The sequence below is a fragment of the Centroberyx affinis genome, unplaced genomic scaffold (genome assembly GCF_046629955.1).
Source record: "Centroberyx affinis isolate AG114_WGS23_722 - 3 ecotype Tasmania unplaced genomic scaffold, CSIRO-AGI_Caff_v1 ptg001953l_1, whole genome shotgun sequence".
NCBI classification, from domain to species: Eukaryota; Metazoa; Chordata; class Actinopteri; order Beryciformes; family Berycidae; genus Centroberyx; species Centroberyx affinis.
Genome location: NW_027280310.1, coordinates 27,527 through 55,141, shown reverse-complemented (window position 1 = coordinate 55,141; position 27,615 = coordinate 27,527). Strand labels below are relative to the sequence as shown.

Here is a 27,615-nt window from a genome sequence, read left to right as displayed (position 1 = left end):
TTGTTGATAGATTATTGACATGAAATCCGTCATTATGGGGGTAGAAGTTGATATTGTGCAAAATACCACATAGTATGGCTATCGAATTGTTGGTAGTATATGCTGCTGGCAGTGTGTGTGTATTTATGTGTGTGTTAATCTTTGTGCGTAGGTCAATTGAGAGTTAGCACAGCATCTTCAAAAGCTGTGATGTTCTCTTGTCTTTGCTGGTATTTGTTTATGAATGCTTGAAATAATCCCCTGTGGCAAAAAATGACTTTGCATCTATACATGGCATGTGTTCTCAGCAGTCTGATAGGCTGTGTGTGTGTGTATGCGCCTGCCTGCGTATGTATGTGTACAGGTTGGTATCTGTGCTGGGGTTCCTCTCACAGGTAGGTGGTAGCCTCTCTGTTCTCCCGCTCCCTGGCCTGAGCCACAGCCACGTTGATGCACTGCAGCCACTCCTCAGCGTGCTTCTCATCCTGGGCCTTCAGCACATACGTCTTACTGTCCGTGAAGATCTCAAAGGCCCGTGGCAGGCCCCGCTCCCGGCGCTTCTTGGCTACCACCTGCGAGGAGGAGGAGGGAGGAGGAGGAGGAGGAGGAGGAGGAGGAGGAGGAGATATACTCGCCATTTTGAGATTCCATCATAAAGATCTGATGTTATGAGACCAAATGTCTAGATGTCCACCTCAAACTCATACTGTATATGCATTGTGACAGGATTGGATGACATAAACTCGTTTAAAATGATGATGCTTTAAACAGGTGTAACTAACAATAGCCCATGACTGACAGTTTGTTTTCCATGTGTAGAAAATCTGTCAATAATGATACTGGGACCAAGCCAAAGCATTGATAATGGCATGCAAAATATGTGTGTCAATGGGTAAAATCAAAAAAGTTTTTATCAATTCATGAAGACATTTATGTGGGACGCAGACAATAATCGTTGCCTCACCTTGACACTCTGCACCTTGCTCAGCTCAATAGGAATGTCATCCAGCTCATCTTTCTGTGGAGAGGAGAGAGAGTGAAAAAATAAAACATTCACCCACAAAAGAGAACAAATGAAGATCTGAACATGCAGAATCATGTCAGTCTGAGAATCATGTACGTTTTTGAACAGCCAATGCATCATTTGGCCTGAATGTGGTAGTGCAGACTGACTTTATGAATTTACATTTAGAATCACTCCAACCTACAGTCTTTAGATGATGGCATTAGAAAACATTACTCATCTGAGAACATAAAATAGACTTATATGGTTCTTTGTGTGAAGGATTCAATAATAAACAACATAAATCCTTTAATTTAGTTAAAACCAGCCCCCTTTGACTGTTGCTTACAGAACAGCATAATGCATAACAAATGTTCAACATTACACAGCAATTAAAGAAAAGAAGCAAAGGCACCCAACTCTTTGGTCACACCTAACCCTCAACCTCCAAGTCAGCACTGAAACTCGTGCTTTAGGATTTCACAAGCCATGAACAGTCAGGTCATAATTTGTCCTTATAAAGAAAAGTGATGGTCATTTTTTTTTATAAGCACAAATTATGTTTGATATGAGTTTTCTCCACGGTTGATTTTTATAGCGCTAGAAGATGCTATGTAAGTGGTGCATATTCAAACCTTTTGGCAGAAGGGAAGCAAGTACACACATAAACATGCACACACACACACACACACACACACACACACACACACACACACACACACAACAACAACAACATGTGGGCCACATTTAAACCCTCCATCCCTTGAGGCAGACTGACTCATTATCGTTGTAACGTGTCAACACATTTTAGTGTTGAATCGGTGCCAGGCTTTGGTGTTGCGGAGTGGACCAGTGGACTTACGGGTGTTGTAACTGAGCTGCTGCTAAATGTCAGACACCCAGGGACTAAAGAAAGATTTGATGGATTTGATACGGAACTGATATGGAATTAGACAAAAGATCAAGTTACGTATGTTCTTTATGTGTCTACAATAACTTTTTTTTTTGCATTTATGTTTTAGTGGTTTTGAGACATTGAGCCTGAAAGTTTCCACATCCCACAGAACAAAACTAATGTAGCCTTTTTAATCAGCATTTTTTACCCACTTCAATAAATATGTTAGGAAATCTTACTTCAGCCACATTAAAAGACCTGTTTGTACAGAGCCATCATATGAGTAACCAAAATGTTATATGCAACCTCGTAATGCCAAGGCCACAATATTGTAGCATTGTTTCCAGTATGTACTACCTCAGAACAGAACATTTGCAGTATGAACAATAAGAGAGTTTATTGTTCTGTTGCTTCTCTAATGCAGGAAATGAAATCCTTCAGCCCTGCAGCACATTGCGTCTATGTTCTACCCCTCAAGGTGGCTATATTTGACTGTGTGTGTTTGTGTGTGTAGTGCAACACAGCCATATAGTTTTGCTCCATAGGGTCGTAACCGCATAACCAGTGCTAACTGGTAGATTCATGGCATTTGCCCACATCCTTTCTGTGGTGTGTGTGTGTGTGTGTGTGCGTGTATGTGTTGAAAAGTGTTCAATCTGAGTAGACAGGTCCACAGCTTTACCCCCTAGCAGGCTCTGCTGAGGGTCTGATTGTTTGCCACAGTGGTTATGCTATACTGACATTCACAAGTTGAAGGAGAAGTCAGTGGACTCATGTACTCGTACTTTTTGCCATTTGGTGGAAACATATCTTATCCAGAGAGTCTAATGAGCACATAGCCAATGTCCTGCCAAAACAATTATGCCTTTCATCATAGTTTTGTTTCAACAACAAATCTAACTGTGAATTTACAATGTAAATCAAACTAAGGAAAAACTGGACACAAATGCAAATTCTTCAACACAAACAACTAGTCTATCCTGACTGTCTGTCTCTTGTTTGTCTGTTCAGCAAAATCCTCTACTAATCTTTCTCTGTTAAATAATACAATTAAAAATACATGTGGCTTAACAAGATGTAAATCACTCTCCATGGTTTCCTTTCTAAAAGGTAGATATTGTTGATGTTTCTCCAAATGAATGCAACGTGAGTTTTCTGTCTCAATGTGCAGGTGAACACCGATCTGAGATGAAACTGTGAGTCTGAGTCTGTGTTCAGGTCAATCGCTCCTTTATGACACTGACATTCTAAATTCTATGAACTCTGCTGCATTCTGTCCAGCTGCATTATGACTCATCAGATGAAGCTCAGGCTCCAGTAAACTTTGATGACAGAGATGTCCCACTTCGTACATGGTTTATAAACTACACATGATTAAAAAACACATAATATTGGAATTTGTATTAAGATAGCGTATTTTTTATGCAGAAAACATCTAGCCTATTTAATCACTAATTCTTATTGCACTTTCACTGTTTTAAGCCACAAGTTAGCTCACTCTAATCTTACTACTATCATATCTGAGGGGATACTTAAGGAAAATAAAAAGAAAAGTTATTCAATTCAGATTCTCAGGTGTAGAACTTTACAATGGCCTTTTTCCAGTGCATGAACCTTTAAGCACCGATAACATTTGTTTGTCCCCTCTAATTACGTTATTGTACCCTGCAATGAGTTTTTAAAGTATGCAGTAATTATGAAAATACTTACACCATAACTACCATATAAATCTCTCATAATTACAAAATTGTTACCCCTTAATTCCCGGAGTTCTTGTTTTGTTAGCCTGTAACTACAGCATTGTTATTTTATTAGTACCCCATAATTACAAACTAGTTACACTGTAATACGCAGGCTGTAAAATAAAGCGTTACCATCATATTCAAGATTGTTGTACCTGGGGAATGGTTCATGCAGGTTATTGTAGATGGGATATGGTATTTACATGTACCAACTCACTAACAGAATACTTGAATACCCTGAATAATATCAGAATATTAATGTACATGTAGATACACTGATTACCTCTCTCATTCTTATATTCCCTCTCTCTCACTCCCTCCCTCTCTCTCTCTTCTTCCTACATACAGCAGGACTTGCCAAATCGAAGTCCTGGCCTGGGGGTAGTTTGGCACCACTCTTTGTCTGGTCTCAATTAGGGGAAACATTTTCAGGGGAGGACAATGGGGTTCAGCAATCATCTACAATATAGGGGAAATGTGGTATTCTTCTCTTCAGCACTGAGCTTTAGTAGGCGGAGATAAGTCTACAGAAACATGTTGGCATCTCTTGATCACCTGGTATATGGTGGTAAAGAATGGGACAACCCAAAAAGGAGCTAATGACAACTGTCAACATGAGGGCCTATACAAGGCGTAAGAATACCAGAAGAAGATGAGCGTCCCGACGGGGCATGGATTTGGGGAATGTTTCAAACCTCTCAGCGTTTCAAAGTTGCTCGATCATTCAGCATGGGGGAAATAACATGTTGTTTGGTTCATAATCTCGGCTCCCTGCTGGGAACAGGTCTTTCACAACATGTCAACCACCTCCAGAACATACTGGCAAGGGTAGACTGAGCGCGGAGAACAAGACACAAAGCCGTTCCAATTTGTGGCTGCTGAGAGGGAGGAATCCATTACCATCTGGATAGGAACACAAAGGCTATTGTTTGGAGGAAAGAGGGACCTCAACTCTACTTCTGCTTTTCAACCATCTAAGAATATTCCCCTATTTCCAGATATTCCTCTGTGGCGGTGGAATTCAACACCGGAGAAAGTCTAGAGGTTTCTCAGGAGATCTCTCACTCTTTTCCTGTCGTGCTTCTCTCTAGCTTTTGGGAGCTGATTGTGTAAACATGGCATTGTCTAAAGGCCCAGAAGGCTCTCATCCCCTCTTGGCTGTGAAAATACAATTATAATAATGAGATTGTTTCATTGTTTCAAAGTAGGGACGACAGCCAGAAAATAGCGCACAGGCACGGACACACCCACACGGGCATGCAGACACACACACACACACACACACACACACACACACACACACACGCGCACACACACACACACACACACACACACACACACACACACACACACACACACACACAGGTGTAACAAACCTTCCTAACAAATCTGATTTCCTCATGAACCGAGGTGAGTGAAATTGTATTTCTTTAGTCTGCTGGATCAAATGAAATTTGGCCTTGTTTTTAATCAAGCTTTTTGAGACCTCTGACCTGAACACATTTTCTATCACGTTGGTTTTGCTCTATGGTTCTGATTAAGCAAACTTTCCCTTTGCACAATAATTCTCTCCGCTGTATTAAGTCTAGTGACCTCAGACTTTGCTTGACCTCAAAGTAAGTCACTAGCAAACGGAGGAAAGGTGGAGGGAAAATAGTGCTGTTACAACCCAGAGGGGAATATCCTCACCTCCACTCACATGAGGATATTCAGTCTCTCTCTCTCACACACACATACTGTACAAGACAATACCTCCCTCTCTGTGTTTGCTACTTGTGCGTATTGGTTCCTGCTTTGAGTTATAAAGGGGGAGAGTGACTCATGTTGTTGCGGCATCATGCTTTTGGCCTTGGGAGCCCCCCCAAGACTCCATACTGGGGCCAAAATCTGTTATAGCTGGACGCTCCTGAGGGACACTAGAGCTTATCACGAGATGGGATTTCCACTGTTTCATACAGAGTTTCATCATCATCCAAATGACAGGGGAAAGGAAAAACAGAAATTCGAATTTTGTGAGTGAGAGGCCATGCGCAGTGTGTGCGCGTGTGTGTGCATGATTGTGTGAATGTCGAGTGCATCTGTATCACTGTCAGTGTTTGTGCGTACGTACATGCATGCACATGGATAAGTTCACGAGGATGTGTGTAACCATGTGTGTTTTCATTTGTTACGTACTGATTTGCCTTTCCGGAAGAGGAGCTGGTTTCCCGCCAGGGTGAAGTAGCGGGTTTTCCAGCGCTTGATGAACTTCCAGCGCACCTGCTTTTCCTTCAGCTTCCCCTCAATCAGAGGCTGCCCCTCCTGGTTCACAACTAGAGGGACACGTGGAGAACAAAGAAAGACAAAGAGACAAAGAGAGACAAAGAAAGAAATGATGAAGGAAAGAAATCCCCATTGCCCACCACTGGGGTGTTAAAAGTACCAAATAGATTAAAGTTTAATGTCATACCTCTACCTGTATTATCTCGGACAGGCATCCTGACACACACACACACACACACACACACACAAACACACACACACACACACACACACACACACAAATCACAGATAGAGGAGTACTCCCACACAGAATCTGGATTGGTCTGATTAGTAACACCCACTCACATTCTCTCTGTGGATTGAGTTGTACCAAACTCCTTTGCGTTTGTGTGTGAGTGTGTGTGTGTGTGTGTGTGTGTGTGTGTGTGAAACCAGGCACAACTCAGCGGTGTCCTGGCTGGGTCAGGTTTGGTGCCAGTAAACCAGGAAGTCAGATGGTGCCTCCACCAGACCACCACAAGCACCAAACTACAAAGTTGCTCTTTGTCTCCATGATGATGAGTAAAGCAGACAGAGATTATTGCGCTCTGATCGCTTTGAGATATACTAGTGAGTGTGTCTGAATGGGTGGGCAAGATGATTCACAGGAGTGTGATTCACTCTGTGCCCAGGAAAAACAGGAAAAAGATTTTAAGGTCATCAAATCCCCTTTCATCTGGATTTAGATCAGAACGGGACAGAACAGAACGAAATAGAACAGACCAGAGAACAGAAGAGCTTAGAGCAGAACAGAAATAGAACAAAACAGAACAGAAAAGAACATGATAGTGAAATACAGACAGTGAGAAGTTTTTTGTACTAAACATCACTCAGTTCCAGACTATCACAGGTATGCCGGGCTGTAATAGAAACCTCAACCCCTCACTGCTGAAATCTGCTTTCAGAGGGAACTGTGGCATTTTCAGGAGAAGAAATTCATGTTGTAAGGATGTGTCTATGATTGGAGGTACATATGAGTGGCAGAGCTGTTTCTCTCTCAGTTGGAGAGTGGTTCAACCAGTCAAGTGTGATAATATTAGTGTTTGTGTGTGTGTTTACCTCTAAATTTTACTGATGAGTCACAGGGATTCTCAATCAAACATCTGAGTAAAATTAGCACTCTCTGTGGGACTGTGAATGTGTGTATGCATCCACAAATAATTACTCAATCAGTGATTTAACATGATTTCTGCATGATGTGTGTGTGTTGTGGTGTTTCCACAGCACACAGAACTTTGCATCTGTGGTCCACATCAACATCCTGCCTGCCTGTTTAGATAGGCGATGAGCATTGCTTACACACTCGGACACATTCCCAACACTCTGTGGGGCGCTTGCTTGTCCGCAGATATGCCAGAGATTCATCCAACAAATATTTAAGTTTTTAGGCACGGAAATAAACTTGTCTAATGCATAAATCTTTCTGCCTGCTTCGTTCACTTCGCTTTTATGTAGACACCTGGAAAAGGATCCCTGGGTTTGTTATCATCCCCCAGGCATGTAGTTCACAGCGCCGCATCCAAGCTACGTTGACGTCAAACAATGAGTCAAGGACACGAAACACACACACACATACGTACTGAGGATGCCCATGTAAGTAAAAGAAAAGCCAGACACCAGTTCACTAGTGTCTAAAATCCCTCAGGTCCACAGACTGATCCTTTGAGGCTGCACCAGAGCCACAGACCGACAGAGATGTGTTCACTCCACAATCCTGTTTCATGGCTGTTAGCAACATATTATTCTACACAAACTGATTTGTGGGGCTGCAATGGCGTCCATAGCCCACCCTGGACAAACTGTCTTTGCCACTGGCTCTTAAGCTACATTTGGAGCTGTGGGGGAGTGACAGGATTTCACAACTGTGACAAGAGTCAAAATTCCAACCCAAATCATTACCAGAAACAGCTGCTAGTTTCACCCTCAGGTCCAAATGCGAAAAGATCTGTGCTTTTTGGTTATATTTGTCCTTTGATTATTTAATTATTTATGAATGTATACATGTATGTATTTAGTTTGTCAGTTAAATAATTTTGGTTGGAATGACGTGCTAGGAGAATGGGGAGGTGTATCCTGATATATGGGTCAAAGCAACAGTTGACAGTAAGCTACTAAAATGTGGTTGTAAATAACAAGTAACCTGCCCACCCTCACTCTCGTTAAATCTGAACAAGTTTCCCCTCTGAGTGAGAGGATTTCATAACTGTAAAAAAAGAAGCCAAGTCATTACCGGGAAAAAATATTTCTCCCAACATGTCTAGCTTTGCAAAAACGTGTTTCAGAGCAGAGGAAAGCAGCCAAGTCTTTAATCAAACAGGGAGAGCAGACAGTTTTACTGGGGCTTGGGTTGTTATTCCACTGACTATACAGTGTCCAATGGCAGGACCCTTGCTAGGCAATAGTTACAACACACATACATACACACATGCACACACAATTGTGCACACACACGCACACGCACACACATACACAAAAGTATTGAATCAGTACCAAAAAATGAAGTGTGAACAATCCATGAGGTGGCTTCTTAGCATTTCACTGTAAATCCAATGCCTCCCTGCTCTTGTTTTGATTGAAACTTTATATCACCCCAGTAGGACGGATAACTAAACCCAACACACTGACCCTTACCACCTACAACCACTGACATCCTTTAAAATTAGACCTTCGAAACTGGTCTACACCTTGTCCATGGTGTCAGGACCCATTAAATAACATGTAATTTCCCTCTCCAGGATGTTTTTTGTCCATGACCCTGCATAAATTATCTCACAACCCACATGCTGCCATGAGAGACACTGCCTTAAATCATCCTTGCAAACATTTCAAACTTGCGCAACTCAATCTGCGGTATTGACATTCAGTAAAACGTGGTGCAGTGTGATGAATGTCTGTCTATAGCCATCGATTCTCCAGAATTTGCTGCATGGGCAATTCCTGGAGGTGAGAAATACTGTCTAGCATGTCCTCACTGATTGATGATGGAATGATGGAGAGTCTTGTTTGGGGTATTCCATCTTTTTGCATAACCTGGGACTGTCTTCCAGACGTGTGTGTGTGTGTGTGTGTGGTGTGTAAGTGTAAGCACACGTGTATAGGCATGAGTCACTGAGGTTATATATGCATACTCTAAAGTGTGTGTATATTTGTGTGTGCCAGCAGTCCAGCCAAGGGAATAATAATTTTCTGAAAAATTCTGTTCTCTGGTGGTTACACACACACACGCGCAGACACACACAACACACACAGACACACAGACATACACACACACACACACACACACACATACAACATTCCAGCTACCCCTGTAGTGAGCATGGTGCTGATTATGTGATAGCAAGTTGCAGCCGTCCAAGTAAAAATCTCAACTATGTCAGAAAAGGAGTGAAGGAGAGAGATAGAGAAATAGAAAGAGACAGCACAAATGTACAACATGCGTACTTACTGTACATACACATGTAGACACTTACACACACACAGACACACACACACACACGCAAACACACACACACACACACACACGCACACACCTCCACCCATTACTGCTCACTTCAAACACATTCCAGTAGTTAAACACAACAGTATATCATAAAGCATCATACAGTCGCAATAACCACCGGCTCCACTTTGGCCTTCGGTCTGGAAAACATTCCTGGGAACTCTCCATCCCAACCCCCCCCCCCCACACACACACACACACACACACATCATTAGGACTGAAGACCAACACACCGTAGTACTTACACAGCTATTCACTCATGGCAAGTCAGTAATTTTTTTTCTATAATGAAGCAATATAATGTAAAACCTTGGCTAATGACAACTTCTAATCCAAAACATCATGTATACATAGTAAATATGGGAAATAGTATGTACTTACACGCTGTAGAAACAACACATTGGCTCACCTTAACATGAAAAGCTATCCAAATTGCACTGGTTGGTAAGTCAAATCATTACATTTATTTTAGTGAGGGGAGGTGAGCTAAGGTAAGTTTTGTTTTCAGTGAAGGTATAGCACCTATTGTAATTTAATTTGACCTTATACACTTAATGTAGCGGGATAACTTTCAGTTGGACAAATAAGTCGTTTTCCAACGGACAGTTTTTTGTTTTTGACTATGTACTGCAGGCTTGTTTCACAGATATTTCACATTTTCCTATACCCCATATGAATTCATGAACCGTTCATTTCCAATACTGGTTAGCATGTATACAGGTAAGGTCACTGTTTGTTTTGAAGAGTGTGTGTGTTACTTGCAAAGTAAAAATGAGTCCCTATTTTGGACAATCTCCCTTTGTGCCATAAAGAAAGTCAGCAGATTTCCCCGTAAATCTGACTTGGTGGCACACAATGTAAAATGAGGAGTAGAGGCCAGTAGAGGCTGCCAGTCGTCTCTGCGATGGTCTTGTTTGTGTACAGTAATGATACTAATGTCTCAGAATTAATGTGCTAATTATTTATTGGTGTTACTGCACTGCCTTTCAAGTCCTAATACCGATATGACTTACAGCAATAAGATCCAGATACATTTTTTTTGTGTTTTATGTCAATTTAAAAAAAAAAAATTGTCCTTGTTTGTAATTTTTGATAATTAGTCAAAATAAAGGCCTGAAAGCTGAAAGCAGTTAAGGCCAAAGGTTAAATATATATTAACTCATACTGTCAAATGTCAAGTCAAATCTCATCTTAAGCCTGCTCCTAGACAACAAGGCTTTTCGGGGGAGTTCAGGTCAGCCCTACATGTATGAATGGTATGCATGAAAAGGTTACAAAGCCTCTGTTTCCGAAGTTATATAGTTGACTGTTGACAGCTGACATACTAATCATGAGTTGCATACAGTGTTGGTTCAGGCCACTGAGTCCATGTCAGCACCTGAGGTGTGATTGACATGAAAATTTCAAGTGTCAAGGGTCAAAGGTCACTGAGAGGTCACCTATTTAACAAAGTAGGCTGTCTGAACAGAGGATGGACACACAGTACACACAGCAAACACACACACACACACACACACACATACACACACAAACACGCAAATGGTCAAATAAAATCTGCTTTTCAAAGCTAAACATGGAGGGGACAACAGTTGTTCCCTTTAACACACATGCAAAGACACTGATATACATGTTACCAATATGTGCACGCACATACACACACAAGCACGCATGCACGCATGCACGCACATACACACACACACACACACACACACACACACACACACACACACACACACACACACACACACACACGCACATACACACACACAAACACACACACACACAGACACACAGAACAAGACACAGTGGAGGTCAACATTTAGGTCTTTGACTGTGTTGTAAACGTTTCTCACTTGCGTAATTTCTTGCCTGTCACTGGTTTTCCTCAGGTGGAAGTTAGGTAGTGGTTAAACACCAGATTCAGACTGCACACACACACACACGCATACACACACACACACACATACATTTAAAACACGATATAAAGACATTTAAGTATACGAAAGTATTGTCTCTACCACTGCAGAGACTGAACAGAATTTTGGTAGCTGTTGTCCTGTGTTTTGGACTGGCCGGTAATCTGTAAGCCTTTAGCAATACAACCCTTACCATGTGACAGGGGTCATCAGGGATCTGTATTGGGGGTCTGGACCTCTGCTCTGATAAAAGACATGCCAATACACACAAACACACAGAGAACTGCATGGGGACTACTGTTAAAGCACTGACTGCCAAGTGCTGTTGGATAACTCCAAGTCCTGCTTTTTCAGTCCAGGATTTTTTAAGGCTGAAAACATATCACACACACAGGCATGCATGCATACACGCATTTATGGACACACACACACACACACACACACACACACACACACACACACACACACGCACACACACACATACATACACACACGCACTATCAGTGTTATTTTAACAAGCCTTTGATGCTCAACTTGGCTGCTAGATGTCTCTAAATGTGTTCATTTCCTGTTTCAATAAAATCCCTCCTCATTGGCTGAGGTTCCCTGCTGCTGTGACTGATTGATTGTGTGTGTGTGTGTGTGTGTGTCTGTGTGTGTGGCAGCTGCAGTCCAAACAGTGACGTAATCACCATTCGTTTTAACAGGTCTAATGATAGTTTTTCAGCTTAGCAGTTTGAGTTAGAGGTCTTCACGGGTCTACCCGGACCCTAGGATCCGAGACCCGACCCGGGACCCGTATGAGTTCGGGTCCACGTTTTATTATTGTCAATCGGGTCCGGGTCAGGTCCCATTCTATTACCGCGCATTATGTGTAATACCTGAGTGGATCCGAGAAGACCCGTGATCAGCGCTGATCACGTGACGAGACGAGAAACGCATGGAAGCGCTGTGTAACTTGCGTGATGATCAGGCTGACCTAGGATCAGATCACAAGAGTGAAAATAAGGTGAAAAAAACGTTGAGCAGCGCCAGTGAGTTGGAGCGGAGGAAAGGCGCAAGATGGATACCTTCTTCACTGAGGTGAAAAATAAGCTATAAACTATTGTTTTAATCATCCATTTAACATGCAATTTAATTTCCTTGTCACTTAGCCTATTGTAGCTACGTAGCCAAGTAGCTGCTGGATTCCACTGTGGAGTCTCACTGTCATCTACTGGACAAACTGTAGAACGGCACAACTTGGCAAGTCTTTCTGTTATTTTGATCTCCTTTTATTAGTCTACCATATGTTGTATCCGACACGATAAACGTTTTTAGCAGTAGAACGGCATTTTTAGTAGCAATTTTAATTACCGGGTCCATAAAAAAGACGGGTCTCGGGTCTCTCTCCTCTCGGACATGCACCGGGTCGGGTCTGTAATATCTTGGGCAAAAATGGGTCGGTATATATATATTTTTTAAAATTATTGAGTCCAATTGGATCTCGGAATGAATTTCCCGGGTCCATTAGGGTTCGGGTCCATCATTTTGGACCCGTGAAGACCTCTAGTTTCTAGTTCAAATGTTTTTATTTTGAATTTTGCAACATACATAAACAAAAAACAGAAACGAGCACGCAGGCCTGGACATGGAAAACAAAACAACACAAATTAAGGAGCAGACCTACAAAGACCTCTAGTTTGAGTCTGACCCCGACACAGATAGATTATCCAGGTTTACATTGCAGGGCCACTGCTCTGTGTTTAAAGCTGCCTTCTTAAACTATAGGTTGTGGGTCTATTGTTTGTGGGTAAAAGAATGATAATGTTTTTTAATGAGCCCAGGTCTCAGGGCTTATTTGGGCTGAAAAACTGGTTTAAAGGTTTAATTCTAAATTGAAAAAAAAAATAAAAAATCCAACCACCAAAAATATGGAATTAGTGGACTGTATGCAACAGCTTATGAATTTAAAGTCATCATGAAGCTGTAAGAGCTTTTTTGGGGGGGTAAATGTTGTGATAAGGTAGACCTGTATTCTCATCAAATAACAGGACGATTACTGAGAATAAAGGTGAACAAATTTCAATAAATACATTCACCGCCTACCAAGATGTTACTTTTCAAGAGGTTGCATGTACCTACCGACTGGTTGTACCACAAATGTAGATATATGAGAATGACATTCAGAACAGTGGGGCCATCCAAGGCCATCCAGACATAAATGCTTTTATATAAACACACACATGTACACACTTACAGACTTACAGACACACTTACACAGCCAAACACACACACAGTCCCAGAGGGAGAAAGGACCATGTCATATTTCTCTTCTAAATCCCTCTTTAACTGGGAGAGATTGGCCTGAATTTAAAAGCTAATCATCCATCTTTTGCAGTCATTCAGCTGGCTCACTGATTACACTGGTATGTACTGGGCGAGAGGGGGTGGGGGGGTTGGGTGGGAGGAGGGTGGGGCTGGAAGAGCTGCTTTCATTTGGCATGTGTTGATTTCTGTGAAAATGTGTGTTTGTGCATTTGAAGAAGTGGGTGATGACAAGACAATGACATGGTAGAGAAAGAAAATGAAAAGCTGTAGGGAAGCCCCGCTTAATGACAGCTACCATCTGAATGAACACCATATGAATATTAGGCTGAAATAATAGGCATAAAGCTGCATTTTAACTAAGCCTTGATGATTAATTCCAGTTGAATGTCTGAAGGCTATTCATTCGAATGGAGGCCCATGCTTTTCTGAATCCCACAATGATCTTATTTCTTGAATCACGGTTACCAAAGGACCATTTCCAAATGGAATGGATTTGTGCAGGGCTATTTCAAATGTACTTAACACAGTAGGGAGTTATTCAGTACCCTAGAAATCCAGACCTCCATCAAACAGGAAAGGCTAACAAGACAAGCTTTGAGTTAAATGATGATTTTGGTTATTTTCAACTTAAAATAACTGCCTTATTTTCCTGTTTTTCTGCCATCATGCAGATTCTGATCAAAACTTCCTCACTTCACTGTAGAGCAACACTGTAATTAGTTAGTTAATTTCAATTTAGAGTTAATTTTAATATCAACATTCAAACTCTAATAAAGTGTTTTCCATTTTCTCCTATCAGTTGGGGACTTGTATGACCTGTTTGCAGCTCTTCAGCTGAGTTCAAATGGAGAAGGAGAAGACTCAGTCAGACAGGGGATGCAGGATCTTCCTGAATTCAACTTTTCCATGACTCTTCATCACATGTGTGATTCATTCATTTCCACTGGCATGCACACAATGTATTGGTCACACCAGAAAAAATGAGTTGATTTGAAGCAATTTCTGTTAATAATGAGTTTGTTCTGTTAATTAAGTGTTTTGAAATAGAGAGCTTTGAATAAAGATTTAGAGATGAAAAAATGCAATAGTGCTGACTGATCTTTTGATTAGTACAATGTTCAATGTTTAAAGTTACACTAAAACTGGGCCCATTTTCTCCTATCAGCGGAGGACTCCCAGTTCTGCAAATGAGCTTAAATGGAGAAGATGATTTTCCAGCAACAGCAGGTCGAGTCCTCAGTTGTCAACTCTGCTCATGATTCTGATGATGAGGACTATGACTCAGATGAAATGGTCTGAGCCGTCCTGGCAAATGCACAGCAGCTGATTGTTACACAGCAACCCTGTGGAGGATATAATTGTCTCCACCAGCACCGACCTCACTCATGCTATTGTCCAGGTCCAAGAACATTGGATTCAGCATCATGGACCAATCTGCTCCAAGCCAGATCCAGAGTCCTGACTTTCTCCAGTGGCGTAACAGCTGATACTCGTCTTTGCCAACAGAGAGCACATCTAATAACCTGGTGGTCAATTGGGATGCATCAGTGGCAGCTCTACTGACTTGTGGACCAGCAGACACTGTTACCAACCACAACACCAGTTGCTAGTCTGCTCTGAACCCTGATCATGGAACCAATGCAATGTTGAATAACCATATCCTTGGTAATATGGTAGCCACACTGGCCAGCAGCATGCCCATTGACTTGTGGACCAATAGCAGCATCCATAGTACTAACAGTTGGCACTAACAATATCAACTTCCTCCCCAACCAGAGCAACATTAGCTGGCCAGTTAACACTATGAACCCTGGCCACATCTCAATCCCCAACTAGAGCAATAACAACTGGTTTAACCTGGGCTCACACATGGGACAGCGTCCAACTGCTCAGCTGCATCCCCAGTGCCATCCACAGCTCAGCTATACCATGAATCCAGCTCCAGCTTGTACCAAATGCAAGTCACCAATCAAAGCTGAGTCCTGTAGGGGCAGAAGTCATACAAACACCCCTGGAAACCATTGTGGGGTCTGAAGAGGCGCCAGTAGGACAGATTCTTCTTCAAAACTTTTTTGAAATCCCATATTTTGTTGTCAGGGCTCCTTCAGCCATGTTTCTGCCCAGAAATCATCCAGAAAGAGGCCCCTGGATGAGACCATGAGTGTCTGAGAATTCTTGGAGATCAAGCCCACAATGAAGAGGAGGAAAATGGAACCAGAGATCTGTCTCAGTGACACTGAGAGAAGAGCTCATCGCAAAGAATCATTATCATTAGGAATGTTTTGGAGAAAAAACATTAACAGCACCCCAAAGACCAAACTACCATTTTTTTCTCCAATTAACAAAATAAACTGACAAAAATGTCAGAAATTGTCAGTAACTTATGTAAGGCACGGGAAGACATCTGTTTACCTTTAGCTCTACTTCCATGGATTTGTATTGGCAAGAAATACACAGACCCCCACACACACCAGTGATTACAGCAACCTTGAGAGGCTCCTGGAGGTATGTTAACATGATGTCTGGCACGGTTTTCTGTCTGGATGTGACTTGACCGGACATTCTATGTAGTATATGATTTAATAAAGGAGCATTGTTTTAAAGAGACAATGTTTATGTTGACATCAGAACACTTCATGGGTGTGAGATTCACCACCTAGTAACCTACCCACTTATATATACAATGTTATACGATGCAATGAAAGGCACCCCATCTACCTCGGGAGGTACCGGCTCGGCACTACGTCAGTTAGGAGTCTCTGAGGCAGGTACACAATTACAATAGCTAACACAAGCTAATATTAGCTAACGGTGATAGCAAGCACAGCACACTCACCGGGAGACGAAAATCATGGTCCTGATCCTGAATCTCCAAATATTTGTGGAACATGGTACACACGTGTGGATTGTCTTCTGTGGGTTACAGTTATTAAAGTCCTTTGAGTACAACTTTTCTTGTACTCAAAGCTCAAACTGGTGGGGTGGGGTGGGTGTTGTTATTTAGCAGAAAGATACTAATAACCCTGACCTGACCTGATACTAATAACCCTGACCCTGCTTGATCCTAATGGGGTTGCTCCAACAAAACACGTCTCCTCATAACTGGCAGTGGCTTACAACTCAGTTGTAAACTACTTTGTAAAAGTAGCGAAGGGGAGTGATGAGCAGCCCTTATTTAATAGCTGCCCGTCTCATTTCACTATCGTTAAAACTTTCTGTAAAAGTATCAGGTCATTAGTTCATCTTGTCCCCAGCCACCTGTGAGGTACACACTGAAAGATTAGGCCAGAGTGCTCACCACACACCAGCAACACTGAGATTAGACAATAAAATAAATTATGAAGATCGCGGATACAAGCGGCTGAAATGGGTTTCCTCAGGAGGGTGGCTGGCATCTCCCTTAGGGGATAAGGTGAGAAGCTCCGTCACCCGTGAGGGACTCAGAGTAGAGCCGCTGCTCCTTCGCATAGAAAGGAGCCAGTTGAGGTGGTTCAGGCATCTAGTAAGGATGCCTCCTGGTCGCCTCCCCAGGGAGGTTTTCCAGGCACGTCCAGCTGGGAGGAGGCCACGGGGCAGACCGAGGACCAGGTGGAGTGATTACATCTCCACGCTGGCCTGGGAACAACTTGGGATCCCCCAGTCAGAGCTGGTTAATGTGGCCAGGGAAAGGGAAGTTTGGGGCCTCCTGCTGGAACTGCTACCTCCGCGACCCGACCACGGATAAGCGGTTGAAGATGGATGGATGGATGGATAAATTATGAATAAATACATTAAATTAGCGCATGCAACATACTCTCTCTCTCTCTCAAACACACGCACACACACTCATTATTGATACTGAATGGTCATATCTTGCAATCCATTTTTTCATTATTCATATTTGGTGATATTTATTTTTCAATATTTTTCCTCCAATGCACAAACAGAAACACATTCAGACACACACACTAAACTTTAACAGTGTCTTATCTTCCTGTTTCTTTCCACTGGTAAACAACTTCCTGCCTAGGGCTATGGCCTTCTGGGAAATACCTGGTGGCAGATCCAGATTTACACCTACTCATTAGCGTTACACTTCACTTTCTTGATGCCTCTCTCTCTCTCTCTTGCTCCCCAGCCTTCCTCTCCCTCTCTCTCTCCCTGCCCTCCCTCTATATTTTCTCACCTCCACCTTCTCTCCCACCTCTTTATTTCTGTCTCTCTCCCTCCATCTCTCTCCATCAGAACAGAACATTTGCCATAAACTGCCCTCTTCTAACTCCTCTTATATAACTACTAACTACTTCCATGTGCGACAGACATGAGAGAGACATGCAGAGATTTAAAACCTGTTTCCCGAAGCCTCTGTCACACTTGCTCTCCTGTACGCTCTCCTAAGGCCAAACTGTCATCCATCGATTTACAGCCTCTTTCAATTTACTGTCCCATCACTCCCGTCCATACTCTCCTGCTTTCTGTGTTCCTCAGAGAGCTGAACTAGGTGAGCAGAGACGGGAAACAGTGGGGAGAGAGAATAGATTGAGTGGTGGATTCAAACCCATGCAGTTGTGGTATGCAGGACAGTCTCAATAGTGAGTAATAATTCTTCTCCACACTGTTGTGCTTTTTTTATTCATCAGATAATAGTTTATCTCACTCTACCCAGGCTCGGCTAGAGGTGACTTGTTTTTGGTAAGTTTGGGCCACCAAGCTCGAAGGGTGTAGAAGAGGTAGAAAACTCACCAATGTGGGGGAAGGAGGAGTTAAAAAATGAAAATTCATGTGGGACAGTCCTTACCCATGCATTGTTTCACCAATCACACCTTACAAGGGTGTGACTGCTGTGCGTGAAAGCTGGAACGATAACTGAGTCTACGAATCTACTTTTTCATGTACTTCATATGTTTTTTTGCCTATACCCTGGTCATGATTTCTACAGTTTAAGTCCCCGGTGTGTATAGCGGTAGAAAAAAGTGAAGACAGACAGGAAACAGAAAAGAGAGAGGCTTAAAATAGTATAGCCAGGATTCAAACCAATGCACTGAAAGCATATGGCCAGTCTCACAGGCACGTGATTAGTCCACTCAACAGGAATACTGTACACACACAAACACAGTGTAAAAAAGTTTCTAAATGTCATTCCAGAGAAGGATCTGGCTTTTTGACCATGCCTCCAAGTCTGACTTCATAAGAACAAAGTCCTCATCGAAGAGGGTCCCCGTTCCAAAGTAAACTAATCAGAAATGAGTCATGATGGTAGTGACTGACTGATTACTGTGACCCTACATAACAATTCTGAAAAGAGACGGGCAGCTATTAAATAAGGGCTGCTCATCGTTCCCTTTCCCTCGCCTGTTCTGGGAAATGAGTATTTTTTCCCTGAAGGCATTCAGAGTGAAAACATCCCCTGGAGCTCTGTGATGGTTTCCCATCAGACCCTGGGGAGCAGGTGAGATGATTAACATTAGAAGAAAAAAAAAATCTTTTGAAATCACACTTTAATCGTTTCATTGCTCTGATTGTACCAGACAATACCGGGAATGAGTGCTGGAGAGAAATCCACATTGGAATGTTCCCTCTGAAATCACAGGTTTTATTGCTCTTATCTTAATATGAACACAAAAGTGTCCACTTGTCCCACTGTTTTCTGTTTTCTGTTTTCTAATAACAGCTTATTCCTTCTGTCCTGTCTTCCTTCCTTCATTCATTGATTCATTTGTTTGATAATTCATTCATTTATTCATTCATTCATTACCATGGTAAATTCAATGAAAAAACAGAAAAAAATCTTACAACTACCTGAGAATTGCCCAGATCACATTTCATAATTCCTATAGTGAGCTGAACTAACTTGTGTATGCATGTATACTCGACCTTGCTTAATCGTGTTTACATGTGATTGTGCTCTTGTGTGTAATCTGTGTGTGTATCCTGTGTGTGTGTGTATCCTGTGTGTGTGCGTGTGTGTACCTGTGGCCTTCTCAGGGTTGTTACACATGAAGCAGAGCCAGCCTCCCTCTTCCTCACTGTAGCCAAACAGGTCAAAGAAACGCACCTCTTCCAGATGGATCTGTAAACTGTCCAAGTCCTGGAGAAAGACAGTGACAGAAAGAGAGAAAGAAGGAGAGAGAGATGAAACTTCAACTTCTATAAACTTTCTACTACACAAAACAATTTGAAGTTATAGAAGAGACAGAAGTCATGTCAGCCTGCAGAAAACTGTTGGAACTAAAATGTACATGGAGACACATGCACATATGCACGCACACAAACACACACATGCACACACACATACATTGGTGCACACTTTTTCCATAGGTGTCCTCAGAATGGGGTAATCTATAACTGGAATGCCAAGCTTATAAGTACCTCCATCATAGCGTGGAGGGTCACTTTTATGTGTGTGTCTGTGTGTGTGTGTGTGTCGGAACAGAGAGCAGTGGAAACCCAGACCTCCATTACAGATCCCCAAAGACCCCCGTCACATTGAAAGGGATTATACTTCACATACCACACACACACACACACACACACACGCACACAAACACACACACGCACTTCCACTCCCGGAGCCACTTGAGATCCCAGATATAATTACTCCATTCTAAGGATATTTATCTTAAGCTGGTTTGGACAGAACCTTTATAAAAACAAGGAAATGTATGAAGATGATAGATTGCCATCATCAGTCTTCATGAGAAAGAACCTGTCCTCTTCTGTGTGTGTGTGTGTGTGTGTGTGTGTGTGTGTATTTCTGTGTCTGTGTCTACCCATACAGAATTTCTGTCTGCGTTTGCATCTGTGTGTGTGTCTCCATTTGTGTGTCAGTCTGTGATTTATCCAATCTCACTGTAATTCATCCGTTATCTAAAAATCCCCACCATCTACCTAGCAGACTGCTGTCCTTTATCATAACTGTGAACCCTGCTTAAGAGCTTTGACGTTTTCTGATGACCCATTTCAGAACGGGAACAATATTTCTCACCGGAGCCTAGTTAAGCTCCCATGCACACACAGCCCAGAGGGAATTGGATTTGAAAGAGCGTAGGAAAAACTAGGTAGCTCTACTGGCTGAGCTACTAGTGTGCTTGCCCTCTTGAACTCTGCCCTTTGAGTCCTTGATGTTAATGGGAAGGGATTATATGATCGTACTGGGTTTTCTACTCATTTGGACCACTGAAACTTGGGTTAAAACCCACATTTTAACACACATAGCTGGTGTACAGGCTATGAGCGAGCATACATTTGATTGTCCTTGTTATGGTGAAAGTTGAAGTACATTTAAATCTCCGCTCCATACATCTGCTCAGTCTGTGTTCCTGCAACTTAAATAATTGAGATGAAGGAGCTTGGCCTGAGGATACAGACAAACCAGTACCATGTGTGGCTGAGAGAGTGGAGGGGGGGGATCAGTGGGTTTACATGAACATTAATATTCTGAGTACTGAAGTATTCTGTTCTTAAATACCAGATTGCAAGAATGATGAAACCTGAATATGACCGCTGGGATATGCAGATAGAGACAGCGTGAGAGGGAGAGAGAGGTAGAGAAAGAGATAGGAGAGGGAGTGAGAGAGAGAGATGGGGAAAAGAGAGGGAGAGAGCGATGGGGAGAGGATGAAAGAGAGAGATAGAGAAATAGTTGGATAGAGAGAGGGAGCGATATGGAGAGCAAAGAAGAGAACAAAGAGAGACAGATACAAAGGCCGAGTTGGCCCAGAGGGAAGAGAGAGTCACAAGTGTCTGAAAACTCTACGGAGAACTTTTCTATTAGTGTGTTAGACATTTTTAATGCAGGAATAAGAAATAAATATGGCCACATAATGGTGATTTTGGAGAAAATATTTAAGAGTTTCATCTAGGATATTCCCTTAAGGTAAGAATGCTACATAGATGATGGCTTCTAAATGTCAAATTGTGCCCTGAAAAACTCCCAGTGTTGCCAGTTGAGGCTGACTAAAAAATTATTCCTGACAGTTGCTCACTGAATATTTTTGGCCTTCGATCTTCATTCCAATGGGTTTTTGGCTTTCAGAGACAGTAAAAAAAGCCTTTCTCTGGATTAGGCAATCCAATTCATGCCTAAATAAAGGCCAAGCCAATTAAAATAACTTTAACATTGTTTACCAATTACAGATCTAAGTTGCTCTGAATCATCTATTCTCCAGCAGAGGAATGAGCGAAGGGGAGAGAGACGGAGACGGAGAGGGAGAAAGAGATTGAAAGACAGCGGCTGTGAGTCAGTGGTTGAGCAACGCTGTGCGAGGGGGGCCAAAATCTGACGAAAAACACAATGATAAATGGAGGAGAAGGAGAGAAGAAGGAGGAAGAGAGCACATTTGAACATGCCTCCTGAGCCGAATCCCCAAACCCACCAAACCTCAAACTACAGTCTATCTGTGCCAGGCTTATCACACTGCAATACACAGCTGACAGACCATAACACACTGACAACAGGCAGGGTAAATGATTGACACATGGTTTGAATGAGCTTCAGGGGAAAAGATGCTGTGTTTAGAATGATAAACATGGAGCTGGGCAAGAGGCTGACGTAGACCCGAACAACCACACATATTTGGTTCATCAAGACCAGGAAGTTGGATTCAATAAAAGAGATGAATCAGAGACACAATGGCTAGATTATGTGGGTCTGAATATAATCTATCTATCCCTATATAACCTCATTTTCCCTCTCTTTCCCCCTTTCTCTTTCTCCACCTCTCTCCCTCCTCCGGCCATTACTGTTGGTAGAACATAATTATAATGTGATCAAGATGCAGGACTGTAACTGCACAGATATCTCCTCATGCTGACGATAACTGCTCACAGGCTGCATCAGCAACGTCTACCCAAGTTGACTTTATGGAATGGATGGAAAGTTGGATTGGATTAGCTCTTAATATTCTGCAAAATCTGTCCATTTTGACTGCATTCTACAACTGCACTCACTACCTGAAAAATTCAGGTATTGACTACTAAATTTAAGTACGGATGCAGTTTGTCTGCATACTATGAACCAGAACCGCACTGGACAAGTGTCTGTTAAGTTACGAAAGGCGCAACGCTCCCATGCTACGTAACTTTCCCTCCATCCCTCCTTGTTCATTTCACAAAATGGCGGATGGCAGAGGATTATTGTGGGCAGTTGCTCCTACCAGTTCTGTGATCTTGGGGCGACCTAAAAGTTTCAGTCACTTAAAAGTATCAAGTTCATCAAGTGGAAAAAATAAAAGTTACTATGACATTTACACACACACAGACAGCGGAGCGACTCCCGTTACTCGTACATACACAGTCTAGGTATTTTATGGTGTATACCGTACATACTGTATATGCATTCACACCCAGTCATAAATTCGGTTGTCATGACCAAATTCTGGCACTGTGTACATAGCCTTAGTTTCATATTAGTCTTAAAATCGTATTTTTCTTGAAACAAGTGAAAAATTCTCCCAATGGGGTGAGATAATTACACTTGCTTCCAATGCAGATTCACTTGACAATATCTTGATTCTAGGAAAGGAAAGTTTGAAGTGACTTTGCATTGGAAACAAGTGAAATTGTCTCACCTCATTGGTATATTAGTTTTTTTCACGTTTGAGGACCTGATTAAATATCTTCTTGGACATTTTTTGTGTGTGTATGAAAAGCACACAATCACGTTTAATTTTCAGTCAGATAGGACGCAGTTAGACTACTTCCTGGTGTGGTTGATGAAGTTAAATGAGGTAAGTTCATTTGGATTGTTTGGTGAACAATGTGAGTGTTGACAGCAGCATGTGGAGAGGAGAGGAGAGGAGAGGAGAGGAGAGGAGAGGAGAGGAGAGGAGAGGAGAGGAGAGGAGAGGAGAGGAGAGGAGAGGAGAGGATAAAGCAATGGAAAAGAGGACAGGATTAGACACAAGGAGTGGATAAGAAAATGGAGTGGAGAAGATGAGAGGATAGGAGAGAAAGGGGTGAAAGTGTAAAACTGTCACCTTAATGGAAGCTATGGGCGATCTGAATGATCTTAAACAGAGGGAGAGGAGGAGAGAGTAGGAGAGTGGGAGGTGGAGGCAAGGAGAGGAGGAGAGAGGAGTGGAAGCCAGGAGAAAGGTAAGTGGATGAGAAGTGGGAGTGGAGGAAAGGGGAGTGGAAGTGGGAGGAGGAGGGGGAGTGGAGGAGAGTGGGATGAAGGGGATAAACAGGGAAGGGGCAGGAGGGGATGGAGGTGGAAAAGTAAACATTACTACATCGCTGCGATAAAGTGAAAGGTCAAAACCTCCGGTGAGAAGTTAAAATAACTGAAGACTCTCTCTCTCTCCGTCCCTCCCTTCCCTCTTTCTCTTTTCTTCCTCGCTTTCTCCCGTCCACCACCACTATACGTCCCCTCTCCCTCTCTCTTTCTCTCTCGTTCTCTCTCTCTCTCTCTCTCTCTCTCTCGACTTCTCATCTGTAAGTCTTTTCCCCTCTGGCGTTTTCTAAGAGTGATGCTCCGTCCCTGAAGTTGGCCGGATTCCATTCAAAACAGGGCAAGCTGGAAATAGAGAGTATCCACAGCGCCCTCATGGCTCGCTCCATTTACAACCACCCCCAGCAGCATGGCCGAGCACACACACACACACACACACACACAAACGCATGTGTGGCTCTTGCAACACTGCAGTGGAAAAGCAGTATCATTGTTTGAAACGGTCGTACGGAGCTGTTATTTAAGAGGGCAGATGCTCTGGGCATGCGTTTGTAAGTAATTCAGGCTGCGTGACAAGACACTGGTAGCTCTCCATGTAAAAACACATTCCCTGTGAGAAAGGCAGGGGTCCCGACATATAAGGCATCTCATATATTCTCATATGTCAACTGTTTACCCCCTCGGATCCTTTCAGGCCTTCTGCTCCGTCTGCTTTTGCTTTTCTCGCCTGCCCTCTTCCCATGCTATGACTTTATTCTGTCTCTTGCTAATCCGTCTTTCTCCTTTCTCATGAAAAAAAAAAAAAAAAAAAAAAACTCTAACTCACACTTCAGCTCCATCTTGGTTGTATAAACAAATGCTCTCACACTGTCTACGTGAAAAAAAAAAAGGTAAAACAATCACTGCAATGTGTCTCTCCCCTCTCAGGCTTCCACCTCGCTCAGCCTTCTCGTCTCTCCGTATCTCAGACCATGCCTTCCCTCTTTTCCTCTTTCTCCTCTTCCTCCTCCTTTCTTCAAAACTTCCTTCTACCTCTTCCTTCACAATCGTCTCAGCACTCTCTATCTCCACATTTCACACTTCCCTCCATCTCCTCCCTCTCCTCCTCCAGTTCTGATTAGGTGTTTCCCCCTCATCGCTCTCTACTTCTTCATTCCTCCTTGTTCAATGTTGTCTCCATATCTCACACTTTCCTGTCTCTCCTCCCTCTCCTCCTCCTATTCAATTTCTCCTAACAATACAAACATGATTATTAGTCTTTCCTCTCCCCTGATTAGATTTTAGCCCCCCTCCTCTCTCTCCCTCTCTTCCACTCCATTCCTCTGTCTCTTTATTCCATCTCTTTCCCCTCCATCTTCCTCCTTACTGTGTATGTAATGTAAAAACATCATTAGCGTCATTTCCTCTGCTCTCCTTATACTTCACAACACCATCTTTTCTTCTCACTATCTCCACTCTCCATCCCATAACCCTCTTCCCTCCTTTCTCCCCTTCCTTTCCTCTTATGTTACTCCTTTCTTTTTGTTTCCTCTCACTCTCTAACTGTTCTTTCTGTCATCCCTTTCCTTCTTACACCTGCCAGTACAAGCACGATTAGCAACGTTTCCTCTCCTCTTCTTAGCTTTTAACTCCCCATCCTTCTCTCTCACGTTTCACTCTCAATCCATCAATCTGTCATTTTATTCTGTCCCTTCCTTTCTCTTCACGTCTCACACCATCCATGTCTTCCTTTGCACCTCCCCGTCTCCTCATAACATCCGCCTTTCTTCTCCTCTTAACTCTTAATCCTGTCCCTCTATCTTTTTTTCACTCTTCATCTCTATCTTCACTTTCACTCCGTGTCTGATTTTCATCCAATCTCATCCATCTTTTCCCTTTCCTCCTTCCCTCTGTCTCCCTCCTTCTTACTGTCTTTCTTCTATCAGTAAAAAACATGATAAACATGATGATTTCCACACACAGGGATCATTAAAATGTCTTTTTAATCTTATCTTAATCGCTTAACCCCTGACTCTCTTCCTCTCTGTTCTATTCTACTATAATTTTCACTCCATTACCCTTTCTTTTTATTATATCTTTCTTAACCATCTCAACCTCCTCCATATGTCACATCCACCCTTCTCTTCCTTCTCTCCCTCTCATCCTCTTATCCCTTGCCTCCCTCCATCTCCCTTCTTGTCTCTTGCACCGGCTTTCTGTTCTGCCATAAAACCAGTTTAACAAAGTTGTCGGAGGCCATATCTAAGTCCCTCCTAAATCTCTGAAGCCTCATAAAACCCTACAGCCTCCCTTTAAATCTCCCCGTCAGTACAAATATAATTGGCAACCTTTCCTCACTCTTAAATGTAATAGCTTTCCACCGTCTTTCTGCCTGTCCTTCCACTCCATGTGTTTCTGATTGGCGGACAGTGACAGGAGCGAAGGCTTATTGATGCTGCGGTCAGCGGGAGAACGAGAGGAAAGAGGAAATAGACTTCAAATGGATGGAGGGAGGGAGAGGTCATGGCCTTCATCCTCTTTATCTCTTTTTCAACTCGCACCTTCTTGTCTCCCCGAATTCGGATACATCTTTAACTGCACTGGTGTTTCCTGAAAACATGACCAAAGCCAAAAAAAAATAAAACATAGACTTGCCAATACTCCATTTTCTATCTTTCTATTTCTCTACCTTACTTAATATGTAATGAACTCCATTCACATATTTTATTAAAGCCAGTAATCAGTGACTATGTTACAGGTTGCAGCCTACATTACAGAATCTATCCAACCTGACTTACAAATAGAAAACTGTTCTATTACAAAGAGGTAGACTTATACACACATATGATACATTTGAATACGATTCCACATATTCATATTACTTAATTTGCCATACACTGAAATATCCTAAAATTTGCATGGATCACTTGCATTCAAAACAATCGCGTAGGAAGGCGTAGGAAGATTTTTACTGTCCCAGAGCAAAACAATGAGAGTCCACCCCCCCCCCCCCCCCGTACTTTCAGTTCAGCTGCTCAAAGATGGATGACAGTGCTGCGAGTGAGCGAGTGGCGCCAGTCGCAACACATTTTGTTCTCAAGCCAAAAAAGCAAATGACAAAGCAGTATTATTTTGCATGGTGATATGTTACCTCTATACACGTTTCTCTTGGATCTTGCTCTAATTAGCTAGCTTACTCGTTCTATTGTCAAAACGTGACTTTTTTATTTATATCCATTACAGGCTTTCCATAAGCTGTGCCAGAGGCCTGTCTTTGTTGTTGAAATTCCTTGTTCGCTGATAGCAGCCAATTAAAGTCAGAAATTACTTAACACCCCTTTTAAATTATGCATCAGTGTCATATTAGGCTATATCATGGCATCATGGCAGTCTAGATGATGACTCCTATCAAAACGATGAAAACGGTCTGCAATCCTGGTATCATGTATTTGCCATGTCTTTGGTTTGAATCTACTTTGTTGCCTTTATTGCATGTCTTTCCCCTCTTTTCTTCGATCCCAACTATCACTCTCCACTGTACAACGACTGACAAAGCAGAAAGGCCTTAAAAATAATCTTAAAAACTGATAAGGACTGCCTTCAAAATGTAGTAACACACTACGGGTCCCTGGTTTAACGAGAAAAGCTATTCATTGAGGTAAAAACGATCCAATTCAGGCCGGATGAGAGCAGCAGGCAGTTTTCTTTACTAGTGGCTCAGCAGGTAAATCACAGGAGTGAAACAGACTGAGATTTCACTACAGAGAGACACAAAGTGACAGTAAAGACAGAGGTTTACGACTGTGTCCAAACAGGTTAGAGTCACGCAGCGTGAGTCTTC

At 42.5% G+C, this 27,615-nt stretch overlaps 1 protein-coding gene across 1 annotated transcript in view; it reads right to left on the bottom strand.

Annotated features, from left to right (window-relative positions):
- Window positions 1-368: 368 nt before the first annotated feature.
- veph1 (ventricular zone expressed PH domain-containing 1) overlaps window positions 369-27,615 on the bottom strand; it is a 46,217-nt gene continuing 18,970 nt past the window's right edge. The window contains exons 9-12 of the mRNA XM_071530677.1: window positions 19,595-19,712; window positions 5,795-5,931; window positions 944-997; window positions 369-551 (exon numbers count right to left, since the gene is read on the bottom strand). Coding sequence (XP_071386778.1) covers window positions 369-551; window positions 944-997; window positions 5,795-5,931; window positions 19,595-19,712 — 492 coding nt within the window. The remainder of the gene's footprint in view (window positions 552-943; window positions 998-5,794; window positions 5,932-19,594; window positions 19,713-27,615) is intronic.